The 27574-nt window shown below is 39.7% G+C and overlaps 1 protein-coding gene across 3 annotated transcripts; it reads left to right on the forward strand.

The window, feature by feature from the left end:
• znf385b (zinc finger protein 385B) lies at positions 1-27574 on the forward strand. 3 transcript variants are annotated; one of them, XM_061879415.1, is made up of 10 exons: positions 1-123; positions 9604-9723; positions 9802-9945; positions 16292-16393; positions 21372-21466; positions 21623-21730; positions 21796-21925; positions 22991-23430; positions 24695-24808; positions 24871-27574. In XM_061879415.1, exons 2-10 carry the CDS (start codon positions 9606-9608, stop codon positions 25027-25029), a joined length of 1410 nt encoding a protein of 469 aa, XP_061735399.1. In that variant the 5' UTR covers positions 1-123; positions 9604-9605; the 3' UTR covers positions 25030-27574. The 3 variants fall into 3 exon arrangements, with proteins under 3 accessions (XP_061735399.1, XP_061735398.1, XP_061735400.1); XM_061879414.1 differs by lacking the exons at positions 22991-23430; positions 24695-24808; positions 24871-27574 and having other exon boundaries at positions 21796-22982; XM_061879416.1 differs by lacking the exons at positions 1-123; positions 9604-9723; positions 9802-9945; ... (2 more) ...; positions 24695-24808; positions 24871-27574 and adding an exon at positions 18591-19793 and having other exon boundaries at positions 21796-22982.

Consider the following 27574-nt stretch of genomic DNA (forward strand, 5'->3'; position numbering starts at 1 on the left):
CTTCTTTTTTTCAGTCAGGTAGCGCGTGTCTCTCACACGCACACGCGCGCGGGACTTGGCTGCTTGTCGAACAGCGACGTGCGCGTGGCCGGCACCCTTCATCTTTATCATCATCATCTTCCGGTAAGTCACCTTTTCCCTCCTCTTCGTCACCTTTCTGCAATATTGTTTTGTTTTTGTTTCGATCATAATTCATCACTTTGACTCCACACAACGCAAACGTATTTCAAATGCATTAACTTGTATGTATTAAATGGATCATATACACCTTACTATTGTCACAAACACACGAATATGTCATTTCAACAACGTTTTGAATTGTTCTCCATATTGTTGTATAGCGCCCCCTGCAGCTCAAGCTAAACACAAACCGAGTGAAATGTATAACTTGAGGCAATGAACGGTAGTGAATAAGGTAAATTGTAATGGTAAATGAGTTGTACTTGTATAGCGCTTTTCTACTCCTTTTTAAGGAGCTCAAAGCGCTTTGTCAGTATTTCCATAATCGCCCATTTCATATATATATATATATATATATATATATATATATATATATATATACATATATATTTATAATATATATATCTCCATCCATCCATTTCTACCGCTTATTTCCTTTTGGAGTCGCGGGGGGCGCTGGTGCCTATCTCAGCTACAATCGGGCAGAAGGCGGGGTACACTCTGGACAAGTCGCCATCTCATCGCAGATACATATATTATATACATATATTTTATATACATATGTATATATATATGTATGTGTGTGTATGTATATATGTATACACACACACACATATATATGTATGTATGTGTGTATATATGATATATATATAATGTATGTGTGTATATATGTATGTGTGTATACATATGTATGTGTATATAAATGTATATATGTGTGTGTGTATATACATGTATGTGTGTATATATGTATGTGTATGTATACATATGTATATATATGTGTGTCTATATATGTATATATATATATATATATATATATATATATATATATATATATATATATATATATATATATATATACATATATATATGTATGTGTGTATATATAAAATGAAAGATACACTATTAAATCACACAATATATTCCTTACAAGACAAGCTGATTTTGAACTAGCATGAATCATAACACGCTGGTAGTTATGAAGATGATGTATGTGTGTGTGTGTGTGTGTGTGTGTGTGTGTGTGTGTGTGTGTGTGTGTGTGTGTGTGTGTGTGTGTGTGTGTGTGTGTGTGTGTGTGTTAGTGTTGACAAAATATTTAATATCTATTTATGCTTCACGAAGTCGGCCTCTTCTTCTCCTCCACATAAATCAATGTGACCTATTTATGAAACATGACAGCAATACACCCTCTGCGTGTGTGTGTGCGCGTGTGTGTGTGTGTGTGTGTGTGTGCCAGGACTCCGGCAGTGTGCAGATTGAGAAGCAGCATGTTGTTATGTCACATCAAAACCTGCACACACACACTAAGTAAAGATATAAGTGTGTGTGTTGCTCCTATCATTCATTTTTACTGAAATATTTACAAATGTTTATTTGAATGAGTCCTTCTTACACAATTCAATCCCACGTGACGGGTCATGACTTTTCATATACAGTTAGCGTCTTCAGCAGCGCCAGTGTGAGGTCAGAAGGCGAAAAGTCGGACAGATGTTCACTTGTGTTGCAAACAGCGCCCTTCAGGGGGCATTACAATAGTTTTAATGAGGAAAACTTTATTACGAGTGTGTGTGTGTGTGTGTGTGTAGGTGTTTAGCAGCAAAGCGCTAACAGCTAGGCACCTCATTACTCCAATTCTGTCTGCTGTGATTTATGGAGGGGTGTGTGTGTGTGTGTGTGGGGGGGTGGGGGGGGGGGGGGGGGGGGTGCATGTGCGCGTGCGTGTGCACCTCCTTGGCGTTTATTTGCAGGAAATATTTTAATTACCGTTACATTGTGTGACCTCATGGCCCCCCATTAAAGTAATGATGCTTATCAAATGTGATTGGATCAACTTTTTTTTTTTGCTTTCAAGTGTGTGTGTGCATGTGTGTGTGTGTGTAAATTGTCATCATCTAAGGTATTCCCCACTGACAACTAGTGTGATCCTCCAACATAATTTTCAACATTTCTCAGTACAAACCCAGCAGGCACAAGACATTGATACAACATTGATTATACATATATGTCCTCTAAAACTGACATTAATAAACCAGTGATTATACATACATGTCCTTTAAAACTGACATTGATACAACGTTGATTATACATACATGTCCTTTAAAACTGACATTGATACAACGTTGATTATACATACATGTCCTTTAAAACTGACATTGATACAACGTTGATTATACATACATGTCCTTTAAAACTGACATTAATACAACGTTGATTATACATACATGTCCTTTAAAACTGACATTGATACAACGTTGATTATACATACATGTCCTTTAAAACTGACATTGATACAACGTTGATTATACATACATGTCCTTTAAAACTGACATTGATACAACGTTGATTATACATACATGTCCTTTAAAACTGACATTGATACAACGTTGATTATACATACATGTCCTTTAAAACTGACTTCTAAACAACGTTGATACATGTCTTTTAAAACTGACATTGATACAACGTTGATTATACATGTCCTTTAAAACTGACATTGATACAACGTTGATTATACAGACATATCCTTTAAAACTGACAATGATACAACATTGATTAAACGTACATGTCTTTAAAACTGACATTGATACATTGATTATACGTACATGTTTTTTAAAACTGACATTGATACAACGTTGATTATACATACATGTCCTTTAAAACTGACATTGATACAACGTTGATTATACATCCATGTCCTTTAAAACTGACATTGATACAACGTTGATTATACATACATGTCCTTTAAAACTGACATTGATACAACGTCGATTATACATACATGTCCTTTAAAACTGACTTCTTAACAGCGCTGACTATTCATACATGTCCTTTAAACTTGTACTATTACAACATTGATTATACATACATGTCCTTTAAAACTGACTTCTTAAGAACGTTGAATATACATACATGTCCTTTAAAATTGACATTGATATAACGTTGATTATACATACATGTCCTTTAAAACTGACATTGATGCAACGTTGATTATGCATACATGTCTTTTAAAACTGACTTCCAAACATTGTTGCAAAATAGTTGTATTTGTAAATTGAGACAATGTTGGATCCACGTTGTTGGTTGGGAAATGACCAAATTTCAATGGTCAAACCAACATCAGAACCAGACATTGATTAAACGTTGTTAAAAGACATGTTGTTTCAACGTTAGGTTAACGTCAGGATCTAATTCAACAGGTTGTCAATGTTGTTTCAATGTCTTGTGCCTGCTGGGAATAGTCTGTTCCAGGGTCAAACTGTGTCCGTCACGTGTACAGGCAATGTTTTAAGTCGCGTTCTCAACATCCTTGAGTCGGGCAAAATTTTACCAAATCCTTAAATAAACGCCAAACTCCTCATGTGTGGAGCCTTGGAGGAGGTACCAGAGCGTGCGATGCCACTTCCTGCTGTCGAGTGTCACCTTTCTCCTTCTTCTTCATCGGCTGAGTGCTGATGAATCTTTGATAACTCAGCACTTTGTCAAGGAAGTGATGTCACCCGTCTCACCTTTCCGGACAGTTGAGTCATGTTGAGACACTTACCTGATCAAACCTCATGTAGACCTGGGTCACGTAATGGGGTGTGTCGTTCACATTTGAACCAACTTTCGTTATGTTTAAAATTGTATTTTTCAACGTAACATTTAAAAATGGGCTGATTCTAACAACTGTGCTATCCAGTTGTTGTATTTTACCATTCACTATACCATATGAATGCTATTTGCAATGCACTTCCAAACCATTAGATGGCAAAACGGTATATGTTGCTCCCAACAAAATGTTTATACTGTAAGCACTGTGCTTATTACAGATCAGCTGCTTGAGTTTAACAATAATCCTGGTTGTGGTTTTCCTGAAGAAATTTGGAGATGTTGAAATCGCCATGTAAAATCGCTAATGTTAATAGTAGCCTGTCTATGGAAAATCCAATGTAAATTAGCATCAAGCTAGCACATATTGAAAGAGTGGAGCCTTACTTTACGTTGGAGTGTTTTCTACCAACTATACTTACTTTGTTGGTGTTGTTTGGTTGAGTCCGCCTTGACTGATTGTTCACGTACGCCGGTCTTCAGTCTGCAACTGGACGTGGCAAGTCTGAAACGGATGTGGACTCACATGCAACAAACCCTTAGACTGTATCGTTACCGGGTAGTACTTAGGGAATCCCTATAAAAGTACCAAACTCGGAAACCTGGAGTAGTCACGTGTCTGAAATGGAATACTTCCGTCAGTACGCACTTAATGAAGAATACGGAGTGCTCTGTGTAATTAGAGTGTGTGTTTTTTTTAATGGCGTAGCGCTGTCCCGAATCCATTACAGTCATTAGTCACTTAACGGCTATGAAACCAGAGTCCCTTGCCAAGATGGCGACCATTATGTTACGTGTCACCATTTTGCCGACAGTGAGTGCACTGCATTGGCCTTCTCTCGTGCACTCAAAATGTTAAGTCTTAGTGCGCCGGTGGACTAGCTTTGCGACGAATGCTCACAGCTGTGACAGGTCAAAGGGCAGATTACATCTGGTGGGGGGCGGGGATGGGGGCGGAGTCACAGGAAGTGTCAGTGCCGCTTTGGAGGCACACTAATCTGTATGAACACGCACACGCGCACTTTAATGTGCGGATTATAATCTCAATCCTGCAATCCTCTGCCTGTGTGCGTGTGTGTGTGTGTGTGTGTGTGTGTGTGTGTAACAACACAATGTGTCATCTGTGATGTTAGCCGAGACAACATCATGGTCACGTGACTATGCACCTCTATAAAGTGAAATTACTGCCAAAACTCAATAAAAACAAACAAGTTTTTACTCACGCTCAACAATTTGCAAGTAGAACAATACATTTTTTTGCAAGTAAAAAAGCATTTGTAGCTATAAAAACTATTTTCTCCAATTAGAAAAACGATTCGTTTGTCCATCCATCCATCCATTTCCTACCGCGTATTCCCTTTGGGGCCGCGGGGGGCGCTGGTGCCTATAAAAATTGTTTTAAAAATTCTGCTAATAAGAAATTATTCGCACGGGAAAAAAAATGTCCATCAAAAAAACTATACACATTTTTTCAATTAAAAAAACAATTTGCACGTAAACACGATTTTTCTTTAATTAAAAAAATTATTTGCAAGTAAAAAAAACAGTTTTCTTCAATTAAAAAACAATGAGAAAAAATTAAAAGAGCGATTTTGAAGTAAAAAAAACTATTTTTCTCAATTAAAAAGGCGATTCGTAAATAGAAAAACTATTTTCCTCAATGAAAAAAAACCACTCGCAAATGAATTTTTTTTTAATGATTTACAACTGAAAAAAACACATTTTTTCAACCCCAAAAATTTTTTTCAACAAAAGAACAATTACCACGTATAAAAAACCTGTTTTCTTCAATTAAAATACGATATGCAAGTAAAAAATTTTTTTATTAAAAAAAGTATTTGCAAGTAAAAAAAAACTATTTTCTTCAATTAAAAAGGCGATTCACCAGTAAAAAAAATATTTATTGAAAAAAAAACATTCGCAAGTTAAAAAATAAAAATTTTAACGATTTGCAAGTGAAAAAAAAACATTTTTCATTAAAAAAACTATTTTTTTCAATAAAAAAACAATTAGCACGTAAAAAAAATTGTTTTCTTCAATTAAAATATGTTGTTGTTTTTTTTATGTTTTTTTCAATAAAAACATTCGCAAGGTAAAAAAATTTAAATGTTCTTCAATGAAAATAAAGATTCGCAAGAAAAAAATCTAAAAAACAATTATAAAAAATTAAGAGTGATTTAGAAGTAAAAAAAAAACAATTTTTCTCAATTAAAAAGGCGATTAGCAAAAAGAAAAAGTATTTTCCTCAATGAAAATAACATTCGCAAATAAAATAAAACCATTCTAACGATTTGCAAGTGAAAAAAACAAATTTTTTCAAGAAAAAAAAAATTTTCAACAAAAAAGCGATTACCACGTAAAAAATTTTTTTCTTCAATTAAAATATGATGTGCAAGTAAAAAAAAATTGATTAAAAAAAGTATTTGCAAGTAAAAAAGACTAGTTTCTTCAATTAAAAAGGCGATTCACAAGTAAAAAAAATATATTTATTGAAAAAAACATTCGCAAGTTAAAAAATAAAAATTTTAACGATTTGCAAGTGGAAAAAAATGTATTCATAAAAAAAAACTATTTTTTTCAATAAAAAAACGACTGGCACGTAAAAAAAGCCTGTGTTCTTCAATTAAAATGCGATCCGCAAGTAGAAAAAAAAACTGTAATTAAAAAAAGTATTTGCAAGTAAAAAAACAACTATTTTCTTCAATTAAAAAGGCAATTCACGAATAAAAAATATATATATTTATTGAAAAAAACATGAAAATAACGATTGGCAAGAAAAAAAATCTAAAAAAAAAATTGGCATGTGAAAAAAAACAATTTTTTTTTATTAAAAAAATGACATGAATGTAAAAAAATATTTTTTTCAATTAAAAGCGACTTGCTAGAAGAAAACAACTCTATTAAACGATCCGCAAGTAAAAAAAAAAAAAAAATTCTAATTAAAAAAAGGATTTGCAAGTAAAACGTTTTTTTTTCTTCAATTAAAAAAAGTATTTGTAGGTAAAAAAACAGCAAAATGATTTTTTCTTCAATAAAAAAAACGATTCGCAAGTACAAAACTATTTTTTGCAAGTAATAAAAAGATTCCCTTGTATATATATAAAAATAATCTACTAATAAAATAAAATTTAAAAAACAACTTTTTTAATTAAACAAACAAATACAAAAAAATGTCCTTTAAAACCTCTAAAGGCTTAGTTGGCCACTTGCGTGGACAGCACTTTTTAGCTCTTATTTCCAAAATGGTGTTCACTACTGAATTGGGGTCTTATGGCCCTTATGTGGACACTCATAAATAAATACATAAATAAATGGGTTGTACTTGTATAGCGCTTTTCTACCTTCAAGGTACTCAAAGCTCTTTGACACTACTTCCACATTTACCCATTCACACACACTGATGGAGGGAGCTGCCATGCAAGGCGCTAACCAGCACCCATCAGGAGCAAAGGTGAAGTGTCTTGCTCAGGACATAACGGATGTGACAAGGTTTGTACTAGGTGGGGATTGAACCAAGGACCCTCGGGTTGCGCACAGCCTCTCTTCCACTGCGCCACGCCGTCATCTGGTGGTGTCAGAAGAGTATAACATACAATGGAATTTGGGGGAAAAAAGTGTAAAAAAAAGAATTAGTATGTCACGAAACATGAAGTACACATTTGTGTACTTATGGACTAAGTACATCATATCAAAAGATGATTCTTAGTTTTTATTGTAATTAGCGTACAATAAGCCCAAATAGCAAAAAGAAAAAAAGAAAGCATGTAAACAAACAGGTAGGGCCTTAAAAGGTGTTAATGTAAAAACAACTTTTGACAACATTATTCCACCCTGCACCATCCACACACTTGCACTCAGACCACCCGCTGAGTCAATTTTAAGGTCATCACAGCTACTGTTATTTGCGCATGGTGCTGTCCGCCAAAAATAGCAAAGAAGAAGAAGCAGGGTGTGGAGTAAAATGCTGGACTGTTCGCCATTTTTGTATTCGCTGTCACTTCTTTTTACACTTACGTGACACTTTAAAAACGTGAGTAGAAACACTCCCTATACAAATGATAAAGTGTTTATGGTGACACTGACACGGGTTATTTCTATCTATACGATTTCACCTCGGTACAATCCACACTTTTATTGGCATTTTGTGAGAAAAGGGCATGAAAAGAGTTCCTTGGCGGAGGTAAAGGGACACACTTCTTTTCGTGTCTTCTTGCCAGTGCACGTATTGTGTGCGACCATCAGCTGCCTGTGGCCTGAAGGCAAACGTTGACGAGTGGTCAACGTCTTTTCACATTTCCATTTGTCTCTTTTGTGCTTGTGTGCGTGCGTTAAAGCCCCTCCTCCGCCCACCAGTGACCCACTGAAGAAGATGAGGTTAAGTGCTTCTGGTATGGTTCCCATCGGAAATGATACAACTAATCCGTTACAGCAGTGGTCACCAACACGATGCCCGCGGGCACCAGGTAGCCCGTAAGGACCAGATGAGTCGCCCGCTGGCCTGTTCTAAAAATAGCTCAAATAGCAGCACTTACCAGTGAGCTGCCTCTATTTTTTAAATTGTATTTATTTTCTAGCAAGCTGGTCTCGCTTTGCTCGACATTTTTAATTCTAAGAGAGACAAAACTCAAATAAAATTTGAAAATCCAAGAAAATATTTCAAAGACTTGGTCTTCACTTGTTTAAATAAATTCATAATTTTTTTTACTTTGCTTCTTATAACTTTCAGAAAGACAATTTTAGAGAAAAAATACAACCTTAAAAATGATTTTAGGATTTTTAAACAGATATAAATTTTTACCTCTTAAATTCCTTCCTCTTCTTTCCTGACAATTTAAATCAATGTTTAAGTATACATTTATTTTTTTTATTGTAAAGAATAATAAATACATTTGAATTTATTTCTTCAGTTTAGCTTCTGTTTTTTCAAGGAAGAATATTTGTGAAATATTTCTTCAAACTTGTTATGATTAAAATTCAAAAAAAATATTCTGGCAAATCTATAAAATCTGTACAATCAAATTTAAATCTTATTTTAAAGTTTTTTGAATTTCTTTTAAAATTTTTGTTCTGGAAAATCTAGAAGAGATAATGATTTGTCTTTGTTAGAAATATAGCGTGGTCCAATTTGTTATATATTCTAACAAAGTGCAGATTGGATTTCAACCTATTCAAAACATGTCATCAAAATTCTAAAATTAATCTTAATCAGGAAAAAATACTAATGATGTTCCATAAAATTTTTTTTTTTTTTTTCAAAAAGATTCGAATAAGCTAGTTTTTCTCTTCATTTTTTTCGGTTGAATTTTGAATTTTAAAGAGTCGAAATTGAAGATAAACTATGTTTCAAAATTTAATTGTCATTTTTTTTTCCTGTTTTCTCCTCTTTTAAATCATTCAATTAAGTGTTTTTTTCATCATTTATCCTCTACAAAAAACCTTCCGTAAAAGGAAAAAAAATGTACGACAGAATGACAGACAGAAATACCCATTTTTTTTATATATATAGATTTATTTATTAAAGGTAAATTGAGCAAATTGGCTATTCCTGGCAATTTATTTAAGTGTTAATCAAACTAGTAGCCCTTCGCATTAATCAGTACCCAAAAAGTAGCTCTTGGTTTCAAAAAGGTTGGTGACCCCTGCGTTACAAGGTCAAACTAGGGTCCTTGTTTTATTTTTTTTCAATTATGAGTTGCAAAAAAAAAAAAAAGAGTTCAGGTCATGTGACCATACACACACTCAATTCACGGGCTTTCACACGCGCACGTAGCATTTTGAGCGCACACGTGAACGCTCTCGTGCACAAAATGCCACCTCATGACTTCTCTTTCTCAGTGATGAAGACCCTCAGGTCCCACCCCTTCCTGGAGGGCAGGCCAACCTTCAACCTGGTGGGGGCGTGTCCGCAGCGGATGGACACACCTGCTGTCGGCTCGGCAGCTGAGCAGACGACAGGTGAGCGCCGCCCGACCGCCGTGAGTCGTACTTTACTGCTGATGTGTATGTGACTCCGCCCTCCTTGTGATTTCCTAGCTGCTGGCTCCGCCTACTCGCTCTGCGACGTGTGCAACTTGCAGCTAACCTCGGCGGCTCAGGCTCAGCTGCACTACAACGCGCGTTCTCACCTGCGCCGCGTACGCCAGATGAAGGCAGGCGGGATGGGGGGACAGGTGGCAGGTATGTCCCCCCCAATCAATATTAGCATCATGATCTTGTTAGCATCGTTAGCGGTATTAGTGTTGTTAGCATCTGTAGCAGTGTAAGCAGAATTAGTGGTGTTAGCATCTTTAGCATGTTGGCAGTGTTAGCAGAATTTGAGGTGTTAGCATTTTGAGCATGTTAGTGTTGGCAGTTAATGGTAAGAATCATTAGCGTGTTAGCAGAATTAGTGATGTTAGCATATTTAGCATGGTAACTGTGTAGCAGAATTAAATTTGTTAGTATCTTTAGCATGTTAGCAGTGTAAGTCGAATTAGAGGTGTTAGCATTTTGAGCGTTTTAGTGTCAGTGTCATGATCCGCAACTTGGATCATGGAATATTCTGGTTTTGGTTCTGTTTTTGTATATTGTCTTGTTATGTGACTTCCTTAGTTCCTGGTGGCACTTCCTGTTTTGTTTCATTGCCTAGTTGCGCATTTAGTGTCACCTGCTTATTGTTTTTCGCCGCGCACCTGCCTCCGAATTTCTGCCTGTATTTAAGCCTGCCTTCGTTTGCCATTCGGTCTCTCAGTGTAAACTTGCTTTCCATGCAACAGGTGACGTCGCTATGCCGCATTGTGGTAACTACCTTTTGAACTTGATTAGCTTCCACGCTATTCCTCCGTTGTGTTCATTTTCCTAGCTCACATGCTAGCGTCTTTTGTTCTGTCTAGTTCACATGCTAGTTCTGTTGGTTTTGTTGATAGTGCCTTCGTGCAAGTGTTTTTGTTCTTAGTTAGTTCTTTAGTATATAAATAAATCATCATCCTTACCTTCACGCTGTGTCCATTCCGCATTGCATCAACGAGAAAACCCAACCACACCACGATGCCAGCCAAGCGTCACAGTACACTGCGAGCAAAGAGACGTTCTCTCGCATCGGAAATAGAAGATTTCAATGTGTTTACGGGGAAGATAGCCCAAGCAATGGAGGCTGGAACATTTCGCTACACGCCGGAGATGATCTGGGGCCCTGGAGGTCTTCAAGCCCCACTCAACTCCAATTGGCCGGATAATGTTCCATCTCGCCCGGCTCGCACTCGTCAGCGAAGGTGGAAGTCACAGAGGAAGGTTTCTCCTCGCGATAGAGACACGCTAACCCCGCCATCACTCTCTCAGGGACGCAGCCACCTTCAACCCGTCCAGGACTCACTCCTCTTGTCTGGTAATGTTTTTTTTTGTCGTTCTTTAAACTCCTCCGGCTGGCCTGTTAGTAATACATACAGCAGTCGTGACGTCACTCCTCCGACATCTCCTGAGAATAGTGGAGACGAGGATTTTTTTTTGAAACATGCACTCCCTCAGTCATCCACAGGGGACTTAAATGAAGCCATCACGCTTCCTAAAGACATTTGTTTTCAGTCCCAATATAAGTCTTTGTTTTCTGAAACCCCGCCACCTGTGACTTGGGCCCCGCTCCCAGTTACTTTTCCTCCCACCCAGTCTACCTCTGTCCTGACCTCCCTCCACCCACCACTAGAGGCATATTCAGACCACGGGAAACACGTCTGGCATCCGCTTTTTGAGGGGGGGTCTCGTGCTGGTAGCTGTGCTACAGAGGTAGCCAAGCCTCAACCTTCAACAAGACCTCCTCCACCGGTCTTTCGTCCCACCGGTCTTTCGTCCCACCGGTCTTTCGTCCCACCGGTCTTTCGTCCCGCCAGACCGCAGCCTCCTGCGCGTCCTCCTCCACCTGTATATTGGACTGCTAAATCTCTACCACCTCTTAGGCCGCCTCCACCGGCACCACGGCTAGCTGCACCTGTAGCTAGCCCTAGCCCTAGTCCAAGCCCTAGTCATAGTCTGACTCATGGTCTGACTCGTGGTTCGAGTCCGAGTCCGAGGCCGAGTCTTAGCCTAAGTCCTAGCCATAGTCATGGTCTGAGTCCTGGTCCTAGCCCTAGTCAAAGTCTCAGTCATAGTCTTAGTCACAGTCACAGTCCTAGCCATAGTCATAGTTCGAGTCCTGGTCCTGGTCCTAGTCCTTGTCTTAGTCTTAGTCCTAGTCCCAGTCTTAGTCCCAGTCTTAGTCATAGTCATAGTCCAAGTCTTAGTCCGAGTCTGTGTCATAGTCCTAGTCCAGGTCTGGATCCCACTCCAGCACCTGACATTATGCTGGATCCCACTCCAGCACCTGACATTATGCTGGATCCCACTCCAGCACCTGACATTATGCTGGATCCCACTCCAGCACCGGACTCAATGCTGGATCCCACTTCAGCACCTGTCCCTCGGCTGGCACCAGTGCCTGCTCCTCGGCTGACACCAGTGCCTGCTCCTCGGCTGGTACCAGTGCCTGCTCCTTGGCTGGTACCAGTTCCTGTTCCTCGGCTGACACCAGTACCTGATCCTCGGCTGGCACCAGTGCCTGCTCCTCGCCTGGCACCAGTGCCTGCACCCCGGCTGGCGTCAGTACCAGTTCCTGCTCCTCGGCTGGCGTCAGTACCAGTTCCTGCTCCTCGGCTGGCGTCGGTACCAGTTCCTGCTCCTCGGCTGACGTCAGCACCAGTTCCTGCTCCTCGGCTGACGCTCCATGCTCCAGCGCCAGCTTCGTCTGCTTCTACAGCGCCGGCTACATCTCCTGCGTCAGCGCTGGCTTCGTCTGCTGCACTCGGGCCTGCTTGGGCTGCAGCACCCGCACCGGCTTTGTCTGCTGCTACAGCGCCGGTTTCGTCTGCTGCTACAGCGCCGGCTTTGTCTGCTGTTCTAGCGCGGACTGCGTCTGCGGCACCAGCACCGGCTTCGTCTGCTGCATCAGCGCCGGCTTTGACTGCTGCTTCCGAGCCCGCCAGGACAGAGGCTTCGACGCACCCGCCTCCACGTCGGCCACGGTTGTGGCCGTGCTCTGATTGTCCTCCTCGCCAGGCGCAGCCTCCACCCCGTCGGCCACGAATGTGGCCGCCCCGAGGTCACCCGGTAAATACGGGGACACGCGACCTGGCGACCCTCCACCATGTCCTCCCTCCGCCCTCCTTTCACGTTTGGACTTTCTTGTTGTGTGGGGGGTGTTCAGGCTAGTATTTTTTTGGGGGGACATCTGGTATCTGTACCTTGAGGGGGGGCTTATGTCATGATCCGCGACTCTGATCATGGCATATTCTGGTTTTCGTTCTGTTTTTGTATCTCGTCTTGTTATGTGACTTCCTTAGTTCCTGGTGGCACTTTCTGTTTTGTTTCGTTGCCTAGTTATGCATTTAGTGTCACCTCCTTCTTGTTTTTCGTCGCGCACCTGCCTCCTAATTTCTGCCTGTATTGAAGCCTGCCTTTGTTTGCCATTCGGTCTCTCATTGCAAACTTGCTTTCCATGCAACAGGTGACGTCGCTATCCCGCATTGTGGTAACTAACTTTTGAACTCGATTAGCTTCCACGCTATTCTTCCGTTGAGTTTATTTCCCTAGCTCACATGCTAGCGTCTTTTGTTCTGTCTAGCTCACATGTTAGTTCTGTTGGTTTTGTTGATAGTGCCTTCGTGCAAGTGTTTTTGTTCTTAGTTTGTTCTTTAGTATATAAATAAATCATCATCCTTACCTTACGCTGTGTCCATTCCGCATTGCATCAACGAGAGAACGCAACCACACCACGATGCCAGCCAAACGTCACAGTTAGTAGAGTTAATGGTAAGAATCTTTAGCGTGTTAGAAGAATTAGTGATGTTAGCATCTTTAGCATGGTAACAGTGTTAACAGAATTAGTTTTGTTAGTATCTTTAGCATGTTAGCGGTGTAAGCCGGATTAAAGGTGTTAGCACTTTGAGCGTGTTACCAGTGTTAGCAGAGTTAATGGTAAGCATCTTTAGTGTGTTAGCAGAATTATTGATTTTAACATTCTAGTAGTCTTAGCAGAATTTGTGGTGGAAGCATCATTAGTTTGTTAGCAATGTAAGCAGAATTAGGGGTGTTGGTATCTTGATGGTGTTAGCAGAGTTTGGTAAGCATTTTTAGTCTGTCAGCAGAAATTGGGATTTTAGCATCTTTAACATGTTAGCAGTGTTAGCAGAATTTATAGTACAACAATATTTGGCATTTTAGCAGTGTCTGGAGAATTTGTGGTGTAAGCATTTTTAGCATAGTAACAGTGTTAGCAGAATTAAAGATTTTAGCATCTTGAGCATGTTAAAAGTGCAGAATTAGTATTAATGTTAGCAAACTTCATTGTTTATGCAAATTTAGCAAGTTAGCAGGGTTAGCAGAAATATGGATTTTAGTATATTTTGCATTTTAGAGGCATAAGCAGAATTAGTAGTGTTAGCATCTTAAGCATGTTAACAGTGTTAGCAGAATTAAAGATGTTAGCATCTTCAGCATGTTAAAAGTGTTCACAGATTTAGAGATTATGTTAGCAGAATTAATTGTGTAAACATCTTTAGCAGGGTAGTCAAAATTAGGGGTTTTAGCATCTTGAGCATGTTAACAGTGTTAGCTGAAGTAATGGTAAGCATCTTTATCGTGTTAGCAGAATTAGTAATTTTAGCATCTTTAGCATGATAGCAGTGTAAGCATAATTAGGAGTGTTAGCATTTTGAGCATGTCAACAGTGTGAGCAGAATTTTTCGTGTAATCTTTTTTTAGCATGTTAGCAATGTAAACCGAATTAATGGTGTTAGCATCTTTTGCATGTTAGCAGTGTAAAATGGATTAGGGTTGTTAGCACCTAGAGCGTGTTAATAGTGTTAGCAGAATCAATGGTAAGCATCTTTAGCGTGTTTGCAGAATTAGTGATTTTAGTATCTTTAGCGTGTTAGCAGAGTTTGTGGTCTTAGGATCTTTAGCATGTTAGCATTGTACGCAGAATTAGGGGTGTTGGGATCTTGAGTGTATTAAAGAGTGATAGCAGAATCAATGGTAAGCATCTTTAGCGTATTTGCAGAATTAGTGATTTTAGTATCTTTAGTATGTTAGCAGAGTTTGTGCTCTTAGCATCTTTAGCATGTTAATAGTGTACGCAGAATTAGGGGTGTTAGGATCTTGAGTGTATTAAAGAGTTAGCAGTAATAATGGTTAGCATTTTAGCAGAATTAGGGATTGTTGCATCTTTAGCATGTTAGCAGTGTTAGCAGAATTTGTGGCGTAAGGATCTTTAACATGTTAGCAGTGTAAGCAGAATTAGTGTTGTTAGCATGTTTTTAGCATGTTAAAAGTGTCACTAGAATCAGAGATGTTAGCATCCCAAGCATTTCATCAGTCTAAGCAGAATTAGAGTTTTTAGCATCTTTAGCATATTTATAGTATTTGCAGAATTAAGAGTGTTTGCATCTTTAGCAGGCTAATAGTGTTAGCGGAATTAGTAACAGTATTAGCAGAATTAATTATGTAAGCATCTTTAGAATTTTAGAAGTATTAGTATAAGTAGTGATTTCAGCATCTGTAGCATTTTAACAGTATTAGCAAAATTAGGGGTGGTTGCATCTTGAGCAGGTCAATAGTCTTAGCAGAAGTAGTAGTGTTAGCATCATTGGCATGTGAGCAAAATTATTAACAGACAGTGTTAGCATAAAAATATTGTGTTGGCATTTAAATTAGTGTTAGCATGTTAACTATGTTGGAAGAATTATTGATGTTAGCAGAGGTGGTAAAAGTGTTTGCAGAATCAAGGATCTCTGAAATGTTAGCAGTGTTAGCAAAATATGTTGTGTTAGCATACAAGCAGTGTCAGCCGAATTAGATAGGTTATCATATTCAATCAATCAATCAATCAATCAATCAATGATTATTTATATAGCCCTAAATCAATAGTGTCTCAAAGGGTTGCACAAACCACAACAACATCCACGGTATTAGCAGTGTTGACAAAATAAGTTGGGTTAGCATGTTAACAGTTAGTAGTAGTGTTAGCAGAAATAGTCACAGTGTTAATAGAATTAGAGGCGTAAGCACCTTCAGCATGGTATCAGAATGAATGGTGTTAGCATATTAGCAGTGTTAACATAATTAGTAGTGTTAGCATATTTAGCATTTTAACAGTGTTAACACAATTAGTAGTGTTAGCATATTTAGTGTTTTAACAGTGCTAACAGAATGAGTAGTGTTAGCATCTTTAGCATTTCAACAGTGTTAACATAATTAGTGGTGTTAGCATCTCTACAGTGTTAACACAATTAATAGTGTTAGCATCTTTAGCATTTTAACAGTGGTAACATAATTAGTAGTGTTAGCATCTTTAGCGTTTTTAACAGTGTTAACAGAATTAGTAGTGTTAGCATCTTTAAAATTTCTACAGTGTTAAAGAATTAATAGTTTAATCTTTAGCATTTCAACAGTTTTAGCAGCGACCTCAGTGGTGTTGGCAGCGCCAGCGGAGTGTGGCATTACCGCTGTTGTCTTCCAGCAGGGGGGCCGTCCAAGCTCCTCCCCCTGGCGTCCGGTCTTCGCTGTCTGGCTGGACAAGTGCAAACGTCAGAGCCCAGCGCCCCCCTGTGTTCAACTACAGGTAAGACAACAACTTACAGAGGCGAGGAGGCGGGGCTTGTTGGTATGGCATCAATGTGCACGTGACTAATTGTTTGTAAACAAGGCCACCGGGGTTTGGCCGCGTTGTCATGGCAACCACTGGAATATTTTTTTTTTCCCCACGGCCGCTCAAATCTGACCGACAGCTGTGTGTGTGTGTGTGTGTGTGTGTGTGTGTGTGTGTGTGTGTGTGTGTGTGTGTGCGCGTGTCACTTTTGACCTCAGCCTGTGGATGATGGCGTTAGCTCCGCCCACACACCTGTCACTCCAGCATAAACCATCCCCACACCTCCGTCAGGTTCTGTGGCCCTGCTGCTCCCCCTGCTGGTGAAATCACGACATAACTCTTATGACGTCATCATCATCACCTCCTCAATGCAAAAGCTAATTGGAAAAATGACACTTTTTAGCCAACTTGTTGTTTGTGACATTTAACACTTTAATTATATTACATCTTTAACACACACACACACACACACACACACACACACACACACACACACACACACACAGCTGTAATTTCATTCCGCGTGTGTATCGGTGTGTATACTCATGAAACATTCACACACACACACACATACCCACACACACACGCACGCACGCACACACACACACACACACACACACACAGTCCATTACGGGATGCTCGTTCAGTCATGACAAGCTCTTTGGCCTCCTCCTCCAGGCTGACATCTGTGTGTGTGTGTGTGTGTGTGTATGTGTGCGTGTGTGTGTGTGTGTGTGAGCAGCCAGGCCAGATGATGTCATCATCACAATACAAATACTAATGTGTCCAAGTGGTGCATATAACGTGTATTTATGGTACGTACATATTAATTAGGGGTGTGGGAAAAAAACGATTCAAATTTGAATCGCGATTCTCATGTTGTGCAATTCTGAATCGATTCTCACTTTTAAAAAATCTTTTTTTTTTTTTTAATCAATCCAACAAAACAATACACAGCAATACCTTAACAATGCAATCCAATTCCAAAACCAAACCTGACCCAGCAACACTCAGAACTGCAATAAACAGAGCAATTGAGAGGAGACACAAACATGACACAGAACAAACCAAACGTAGTGAAACAAAAATGAATATTATCAACAACAGTATCAAAATTAGTTATAATTTCAGCATAGCAGTGATTAAAAATCCCTCATTGACATTATCATTAGACATTTATAAAAATAAAAAAAAAGAACAACAGTTTCACAGTGGCTTACACTTGCATCGCATCTCATAAGCTTGACAACACACTGTGTCCAATGTTTTCACAAAGATAAAATAAATCATATTGTGGTTTGTTTAATAGTTAAAACAAATTTACATTATTGCAATCAGTTGATTAAACATTGTCCTTTAAATTATAAAAGCTTTTCACTAAAATATACTACAGTACTCTGCTTGCTTGCATGTCAGCAGACTGGGGTAGATCCTGCTGAAATCCTATGTATTGAAAGAATACAGAATCCTTTTAAATCGGGAAAAAATCATTTTTGAATCGAGTATCACATTGAATTGAAAAAAAAAATCGATTTTGAATCGAATCGTGACCCCAAGAATCGATATTGAATCGAATCGTGGGACACCCAAAGATTTGCAGCCGTAATATTAATATACACGCTAACAACTCTGTTGTCATGGCGACAGAGCAGCTCCTTGTAAGTTATTAGCACAGTTACCTCGTTGTACCAATTAGCTGTCAAAATACCTCTACTTCCTGATTGTGGGGCGGAGCTTCCTTGGCACAGTCGGTGCCGTTACACTAATATGGGTGTGTCACGTCCCTCCATCAGTGTACCCCGGGTTACCTTCACCAAGCTTGCAGGTTCCGTTAGAAAGCTAAATGGGAGCATATTTGCCTGATAAAGGTGATAAAAAGAAAACAAATGCTGACATTCCGGTGACGGTGTTCACGTGGCAGCCGTGTGACATCATCTGTAAGTAGTGCTCATCTCTGTCTTGTCGCCGCGATCACGTTTCCCCTCTCGGGGCCAAAACCGGGAGCGGGGGGATTAGGAAGAGACACCCCGTGTTGACAGGCCGCCGCTTTGGGTAGCGATGACGCGGCGGTCACCTGATCCGCCCCCCGGGCTGCTCGTCTTTTGAGGCGTGCGCTCAGGAGGAGATGAGCACCTTTCAGGAAACTTCTCCGGAGGACGCTTGTCAGGTAGGTCACTTCCTGTTAAAGACAGGTGCGAGTCATGGGGTGTCAGCACTTCCCAAGTAGGCGTAGAGGAGGGGCGTGAGAGGACCATTTTGTCTTTTTATTAGTGCTCTAATGATTCTCCAGCAACGTCAACTTGTATCGGGGACGGACGGATGGACGTGAGAGGCGGTATTTGTGTTTTTATTCACGTCGGAATGATTCACAAGCCCCTAACTTGGTCAAATTTGGGGTAGGGGGGCGTGAGAGGCAGTATTGGTGTTTTGATTTGTTTAATTGATACACAAGCTTTCTTGTGTATTTTCTTGTGTTTCAAGTACATGGGCCACACGTGGCCGTCAAAGAAGCCGGGTGTCAATTTGGGGGGGCGTGAGAGGCATGAATCGGGTTTTATTCATGTTTGATTGATGCACAAGCTTTCAGCTAGTCAATTTGGGGGGGCGTGAGAGGCATTAATCAGGTTTTATTTATGTTTGATTGATGCACAAGCTTTCAGCTAGTCAATTTGGCGGGGCGTGAGAGGCTGTATTTGTGTTTTTATTCAATTCTGAATTATTCACAAGCCTCTAACTAGGTCAAATTTGGGGTAGGAGGGGCATGAGAGGCAGTAATTCTGTTTTTTTCATGTTTGATTGATACACAAGCTTTCAGCTAGTTAATTTGGGGGGGGGGCATGAGAGGCGGTATTTGTGGTTTTATTCAAGTCTATATGATTTACAAGCCCCTAACTAGGTCAAATTTGGGTTAGGGGGTGTGGGAGACAGTAATCATGTTTTTATTCATTTTTGATTGATACACAAGCTTTCAGCCTGTCAATTTGGGGGTCGTGAGATGCAGTATTTGTGTTTTTATTCATGTAAGATTGATACACAAGCTTTCAGCCTGTCAATTTGGGCGGGCTTGAGAGGTAGTAATTGCATTTTTATTCATGTTTGATTGATACACAAGCTTTCAGCTAGTCAATTTGGGGGTCGTGAGAGGCAGTATTTGTGTTTTTATATATGATTGAACGATACACAAGCCTCTGTCAATATGGGGTGGGCGTAAGAGGTGGTATTCATTGTTTTATTCATGCTTGAACACGCCTCATGCTAGTACGGTACAAGGGGGGGCGTGAGAGGCAGTCTTTGTATATTGAAATAGCCAAATTAATCCCTCAACCTGCACCTTTATCCGGATCTGCACCTAACAAAACCTTTTGTGCTTGGTGTAAGTAGAACACCCCCCCCCCCCCCCCCCCCCTCCCACACACACACAAAAACTTTAGAAAATGTCATGACGTTTAATATGGCCCCCCATATTAAACATCCACTTTAAAAATAGACAAGGTAATGTTACTGTCATAAATGTCTCGCTGACAGCTGTTTGATTGTTGTCACCTTGTTGACCACTTGCTTGAACCCTGATTCACACACACACACACACACACACACACACACACACACACACACACACACACACACACACACACACACACACACACACACACACACACACACACACACACACCAAGGTCAAGTGAGGACAACTAACATTAGAACATGGCGTCGTGTTCCTAATGCCTCTACGTGTAAATGTCCATAATACTCTAGTACAGTAAGAATACACACACTATGTGTATGTGTACATGTTACTAATACTGTAGTACAATAAGTGTACACACATTACTTTTAAATGTTACTAATACTGTAGTACAGTAAGAGTACACACACTATGTTTAAATGTTCCTAATACTGTAGTACAGTAAGAGTACACAGACTTTGTGTAAATGTTCCTAATACTGTGTAACAGAATTGGTACACACATTGTGTATGTGTAAATGTTCCTAATACTGTAGTACAGTAAGTATACACACACTGTGTATGTGTAAATTGTACTAATACTGTAGTACAGTAAGAGTACACACACTAGGTGTAAATGGGTCTAACACTGTAGTACAGTAAGCATACACATTCTGTGTATGTGTAAATGTTCCTAATACTGTAGTACAGTAAGAGTACACAGACTTTGTGTAAATGTTCCTAATACTGTGTAACAGAATTGGTACACATATTGTGTATGTGTAAATGTTCCTAATACTGTAGTAAAGTAAGTGTACATACACTGTGTATGTGTAAATTGTACTAATACTGTAGTACAGTAAGAGTACACACACTAGGTGTAAATGGGTCTAACACTGCAGTACAGTAAGCGTACACATTTTGTGTATGTGTAAATGTTCCTAATACTGTAGTACAGTAAGAGTACAACAGACTTTGTGTAAATGTTCCTAATACTGTGTAACAGAATTGGTACACACATTGTGTATGTGTAAACGTTCCTAATACTGTAGTACAGTTAGTGTAGACACACTGTGTATGTGTAAATTGTACTAATACTGTAGTACAGTAAGAGTACACACACTAGGTGTAAATGAGTCTAACACTGTAGTACAGTAAGCGTACACATTCTGTGTATGTGTAAATGTTCCTAATACTGTAGTACAGTAAGCGTACACACACTGTGTATGTATGTGTAAATGATACTAATACTGTAGTGCAGTAAGTGTACACACAATAGGTGTATGTGTAAATGTTTCTAATACTGTAGTACAGTAAGAGTACACACACTGTGTATGGGTAAATATTACTAATACTCTAGTACAGAAAGATTTTACACACTAGGTGTAAATGGTACTAGTACTGTAGTACAGTAAGATTTTACACACTACATGTAAATGGTACTAATTCTGTAGTACAGAAAAAGTACAAAGACTACGTGTACTAGTAATACTTTCTTGCCTGATAGGTGGCGCTGGAGGTCCATCCGTCCTGATGAAACCCTTCTTGCCTTTCCCCGTGGACGCCGTTGCGCCAGTCGCACTGTTTCCAAACTTCAACACGGTGTGTGTGTGTGTGTGTGTGTGTGTGTGTGTGTGTGTGTGTGTGTGTGTGTGTGTGTGTGTGTGTGTGTACATATTTCTACACACGACTGGCAACAATGAGTGTAAAAGTACTTGGACGACGGCCGCAGTTTGAGCGTTGCCACTGTGTCCACAGATGGACCCCGTGCAGAAGGCCGTCATCAAGCACACGTTTGGGGGCGTGGCGGCCAAGAGGAAACAGGTGATCACGTGCAGCGTCTGCCGGCTGAGGTTCAACTCTGACGTGAGTGACGGGTTCTAGCCCCGCCCCCTGGCAGAGGTTTTTGATTGACAGCCGCTGTGGTCCAGTCGCAGGCGGCGTCTCACTTCCGAGGCGGACGTCACGCCAAGAAGGTCAAGTCCCAGGAGAACAAGACCAATGGCAGTGGGTCCCGGAAAGCAGGCCCCGCCCATCCGATGAGCACCAATCAGCACACAGGTGGTTGGAACATCATGGATGATGATTCATCTTCTTCAACTTGTCTTCTTTTTTATCTTCCTTTGTTTCTTCTTCTCCTTCTTTTTGTCCTTCTATTTCATTTTCTTATTCACCTTCTCTCTTTTGTTCTTTTTCTTACCCCATCCTCTTTCTTTCGCCTACCTTTCCTTCTCTTCTTCTTTTTGTTCATCCTTTTCCTTTTTCTTTTTCTACCTGTTCTTCTGTTTCTTTTTTCTTCCATTTCTTCTTCCTCTTTTTTCTTGTCACCCACTTTCCCTTTTCTTCTTTTTTTCTCTTCTTTTTTATTTTGTATTCCTTTTATACTATTCTTCATCTTATGCTGCTGCTTTTTCTTCTGTTCCTTTTTCTTTTTCTTCTTTGTCTTTTTCTACTCTTTCTTCCTCCTCTTGTTCTTCTTTATCTTCTGTGTTCTTCTTTTCTTTCTTATTGTTCTGCTTACTTTTTTGTTTTCACTCTATCATTGTTTTTCTGTTGGTTGTTTCTTCACTTGTACTCCTTTTCTTCCTCTTTGTTCTTCTCCTTTTTCTGCCTTGTCTACTTCTTTTCTTTCTTGTTTGTCTTTTTCCTTTCACTTTTCCCCTTTCTTCTTATTGTTTTCCTTTTTTCTTCATTTTTGTTCCTCCTTTTCTTCTCCCTTTTTCCTCCTCCTCTTCTTTCTCCTTTTTCATCCTATTTGTTCTTCTTTTCTTTCTTATTGATCTGCTTACTTTTTTCTTTTCACTCTCTTCTTATTGTTTTTCTGTTGGTTGCTTCTTCACTTGTACTTCGTCTTCTTCTTCCTCTTCATCCTCTTTGTTCTTCTCGTTTTTCTGCCTTTTCTGCTTATTTTCTTTATTCTTTTTCTTTTTCTTTAACTTTTTCCTTTTCTTCTTATTGTTTTCCCTTTTTGTTCATTTTTCTTCCTCCTTTTCTTCTTCTTTTCCTCCTCCTTTTTCCTCCTCCTCTTCTTCTTTCTCCCTTTTCATCCTCGTTCTTCTCCTCTTTCTCCCTTTCCCCCTTTTTTTCTTTCATCTTCTTGTTCTCTTTCTTCCTCCTGCCCCACAGAGGTCGCCCCCTCCTCACCCTCGTCCAGCCGAGCAGGAAGTGAGACTCCTCCCCCCAGCCCCGCCCCCACTCTCCCCCAGGAAGCCCCGCCCACGGCAGAGTGTGAGGAGGAGAGGGCCAAGCAGCTGATGTATTGTTCCCTCTGCAAGGTGGCCGTCAACTCTCTGTCTCAGCTGCAGGCTCACAATGCAGGTGAGGTGGGCAGGGCCAGTGTCGTTAGCTCCCCCACGGCTAATGTTTACCTGCCGGCAGGGTCCAAACACAAAACCATGCTGGACGCTCGCAGCGGCGCCGGTCCGATCAAGTCCTACCCTCGCCCCGGCGCCAAGCCCAAGACGTGCAATGCAGCGACAACGGTGAAAGGTTCTGGTCTGCAGAACAAAACCTTCCACTGTCAGACGTGTGACGTCCACGTCAACTCTGAGATACAACTCAAACAGGTTCTACACTTCTTATTTTTCATCATCATCACTTCTTCTTATTCTTCTTTTCAACTCTGAGATACAACTCAAACAGGTTCTACACATCTTCTCTTTCATTATCATCCCTTCTTCTTCTTCTTTTCAACTCTGATGCAACTCAAACAGGTTTTACACGCTGTCTCTTTCTTCATCATCCCTTCTTCTTCTTCTTCAACTCTCAGATATAACTCAAACAGGTTCTACACATCTTCTCTTTCATCCCTTCTTCAACTCCTTTTACTTCTCTTTCATCATCTTCTTGTACTCCTTCTTTTACTTCACTTTCATCATCATCCCTTCTTCTTCTTCTCCTTTTACTTTTCTTTCATTATCATTCCTTCTTCTTGTACTCCTTTTACTTCACTTTCATCATTATCCCTTCTTCAACTCTCAGATACAACTCAAAAAGGTTCTACACTTCTTGTCTTTCATCATCATCCCTTCTTCAACTCCTTTTACTTCTCTTTCATCATCATCCCTTCTTCTTCAGCTCCCTTTGCCTCTCTTTCATCATCATCCCTTCTTTTACTCCTTATTTTACTTCTCTTTCATCATTATCCCGTTTTGAACTCTGAGGTACAATTCAAACAGGTTATACACTTCTTCTCTTTCATCATCATCCCTTCTTCAACTCCCTTTACTTCTCTTTCATCATCTTCTTCTTCAACTCTTTATTTTACTTAGCTTACATGATCATCCCTTCTTCTTCAAACCCTTTTTAATTTGTCTTTCATCATCATCCCTTCTTTTTCTTAAATTCCTTCTTTTGATTCTCTTTCATCATCTTTTTCTTCTTCAACTCCTTTTATTTCTCTTTCATCATCATCCTTTCTTCATCTCTGAGATACAACTCACACAGGTTCTGCACTTTTTCTCTTTCTTCATCATCCCTTCTTTAACTCCTTGTCTTTCCTCATCATCCCTTCTTCTTCAACTCTGAGATACAACTCACACAGGCTCTACACTTCTTCTCTTCCTTCACCATCCCTTGTTCTTCTATAACTCCTTGTCTTTCCTCCTAATCCCTTCTTCTTCAACTCATTTTCCTTCTATTTCAACATCATATTCTTCTTCTTCAACTCTGAGATACAACTCAAACAGGTTCTACACTTCTTCTCTTTCATCCCCTTTTCATTCTTTTTCTTCATCTTGTATGTATTCTTCTCCATCATCTTCTTATTTCTATCTCCTTTTTGTGGAGGATTCCGGATGTTGTCTCTTTGATGAAGTATTGTTGTTGCAGCACATCACCAGCAGGAGGCACAAGGACCGCGTGGCAGGCAAGCCCAGCAAGTCCAAACACTCTCCTCACAACAACAATAACAACAACATGAGAACGCAACACAGCTCACTGATGGTGAGTCTTGTTGTCATGGCAACATGTCACTAAGCAACAGTCCTCATGGACTTTCCTCGCAGGAGCTGGCCAAGTCCCCCTTCCTCCGCCCTCCTCCTTTCACCTCCTCCCTCCCACCTGGGCCCCCCCCTTCCTTGCCCCTCCTCGCTGCCTCCTTCCTGCGTCAGGCGCCAGGACAGATCCGAACGCGCCACCCCTCGCTCCTCTTCGCACCCTACTGATGCTGACCTTTGGCCTCTCTGGACTCATCTTGGACCAGAACCAAATAAACTTCCAGAACAAACCTTGGTGTCTCAAAAAGAACCAGAAGAACCTTTGAAAGTAAAAAAAATGTGGACCTGAACCAGAAGCTAGACTTGGATAAAAAGGACAAGTGAAGGATTCTGTGATGTCATCAGACTGTTGTCCAATCACCTGCCAGAAGTGCATCATCAGGCTACTTCCTGCAAGCAGAAAATTATTTTCCAGGACCTGTGGGACGAAACCTGCTTTTGACTCCAGGCCATGAGAGGACATCACGTGACCTCAGAGGAACTTCCTGTCTCATTCACTTCTCACCAGCAGCAGACTACCAGGCTCCGCCCCCTTTCATGAGGTCATGTGACCTGCTCTTACTTTGTGCTTCTTCTCATTTGGTTTGCTTGCTCCTGAATTACTTGAACTGTCGGAATGCTCCTGTGATGAGGATGATGGTGATAGTGATGAGGAAGATGATAATCATGATGGCGATGACAGTGATGAGGATGAGGATGATAGTGATGATGATAATGGTGATTTGGATGATAGTGATGAGGATGATGATAGTGATGAGGAAGATGTGAGGATGATTGTGACATTAATGATCATGAAGAAATGGATGAGGATGACTGTGATGAGAATGATGATGGTGATGTGATGATAGTGAGAATGATGGTGACATGAATCATCATGAAGAAATGGATGAGGATGACTACGATGAGAATGATGATGTGATGTCAGGATGACTTTGATAAGAATGATGAGGAAGATGATAATCATGATGGTGATGTGATGATAGTGAAGATAATTGTGACATTAATTATGAAGAAATTGATGAGGATGACTATGATGAGAATGATGAGGAAGATGATAATCATGATGGTGATGTGATGATAGTGAGAATGATGGTGACATTAATTATCATGAAGAAATGGATGAGGATGACTATGATGAGAATGATGATGTGATGTCAGGATGACTATGATGAGAATGATGAGGAAGATGATAATCATGATGGTGATGTGATGATAGTGAAGATAATTGTGACATTAATTATCATGAAGAAATTGATGAGGATGACTATGATGAGAATGATGATGGTGATGAGAATGATGATAATCATGATGGTGATGTGATGACAGTGAGAATGATTGTGACATTAGTTATTATGAAGAAATTGATGAGGATGACTATGATGAGAATGATGATGGTGATGTGAGGATGACTATGATAACAATGATGAGGAAGATGATAATGAAGGTGATGTTATGATACTGAGGATAATTGTGACATTAATTATAAATAAATGGATGATGATGAGAATAATGACAGAAATGAGGAAGATGATAATGCTGATGTGATGATAGTGAGGATGATTGTGACATTATTTATGAAGAAGTGGATGAGGATAATGAGGAAGATGATCATCATGGTGATGTGATGATAGTGAGGATGATTGTGACATTAATTATGAAGAAATGAATGATGATGATAGTAACGAGAAAGATGATAATGGTGATGTGATGATAGTAAGGGCCATTGTGACATTAATTATCCTGAAGAAGTGGATGAGGATTATGAGTGGGGTTATGTTGAGCTGGATGATAAAAGTTACGATGATGATGCAAGCGTGATGATAATTGTAAGGAGGATAGAGATGATGATAAATATGATGATGGCAAGATCTAGGATGATGATAATGACAGAAAATGTGATGATTAGAATGAAAATAATTGCAAGGATAAAGATGATGATAATTACAATAATGATAGCAAGGACAATAATGATAATTGTCAGGATAATGGTGATAACGCTGTGATGATGATAGTGACGATGATGATTATAATGGCAAGAATTAAGATGATAATGATGGTGAGGATGATAATGATAAATATGGTGATCATGATGTTTATGATGGCAAGAATTAGGATGATCATGATGCATATGAGGATGATAATTGTGACAGAGATAAGGATGTGATTATAAGTAGGATGTATATGATGACAATAGTGACAATGATAATTATGATGGCAAGAATTAGGATGATAATGATGGTGATGATAGTGACGATGATAAATATGATGGCAAGAATTAGGACAATAAGGATGGTGATGCCAATAATTGATGATGATGATGGTGAGGATGATAATATCATTGTAAGGATGATGGAGATAATGGTGTGATGATGATGATGATGATGATGGCAGGAATTAAGATGATAATAATGAGGGGCATTTTGATAGCGGTGATGAGGACAATGGAGATGATTATGACGATAAAAGATGATGACAATAACTATAAAAGGTTATGATGAGGATGATTGTAAGGATGACGGCGATGATAATGAGAAGGATGGAAAAGATGTGCACTATAATGAGGATGATAATGATGACTGTGAGGATATTAAAAATAAATGTGGTAATACTGAACCAGAAAAAAAAGTACTCTGACTGATGATGTCATCATGATGCAATAACGGAGCGTCTCATACAACTTTGAATAAAAATAAAACATTTATTGGTGAACTTA

Source organism: Nerophis ophidion, linkage group LG19 (assembly GCF_033978795.1).
Source record: "Nerophis ophidion isolate RoL-2023_Sa linkage group LG19, RoL_Noph_v1.0, whole genome shotgun sequence".
In the NCBI taxonomy this organism is placed as follows: Eukaryota; Metazoa; Chordata; class Actinopteri; order Syngnathiformes; family Syngnathidae; genus Nerophis; species Nerophis ophidion.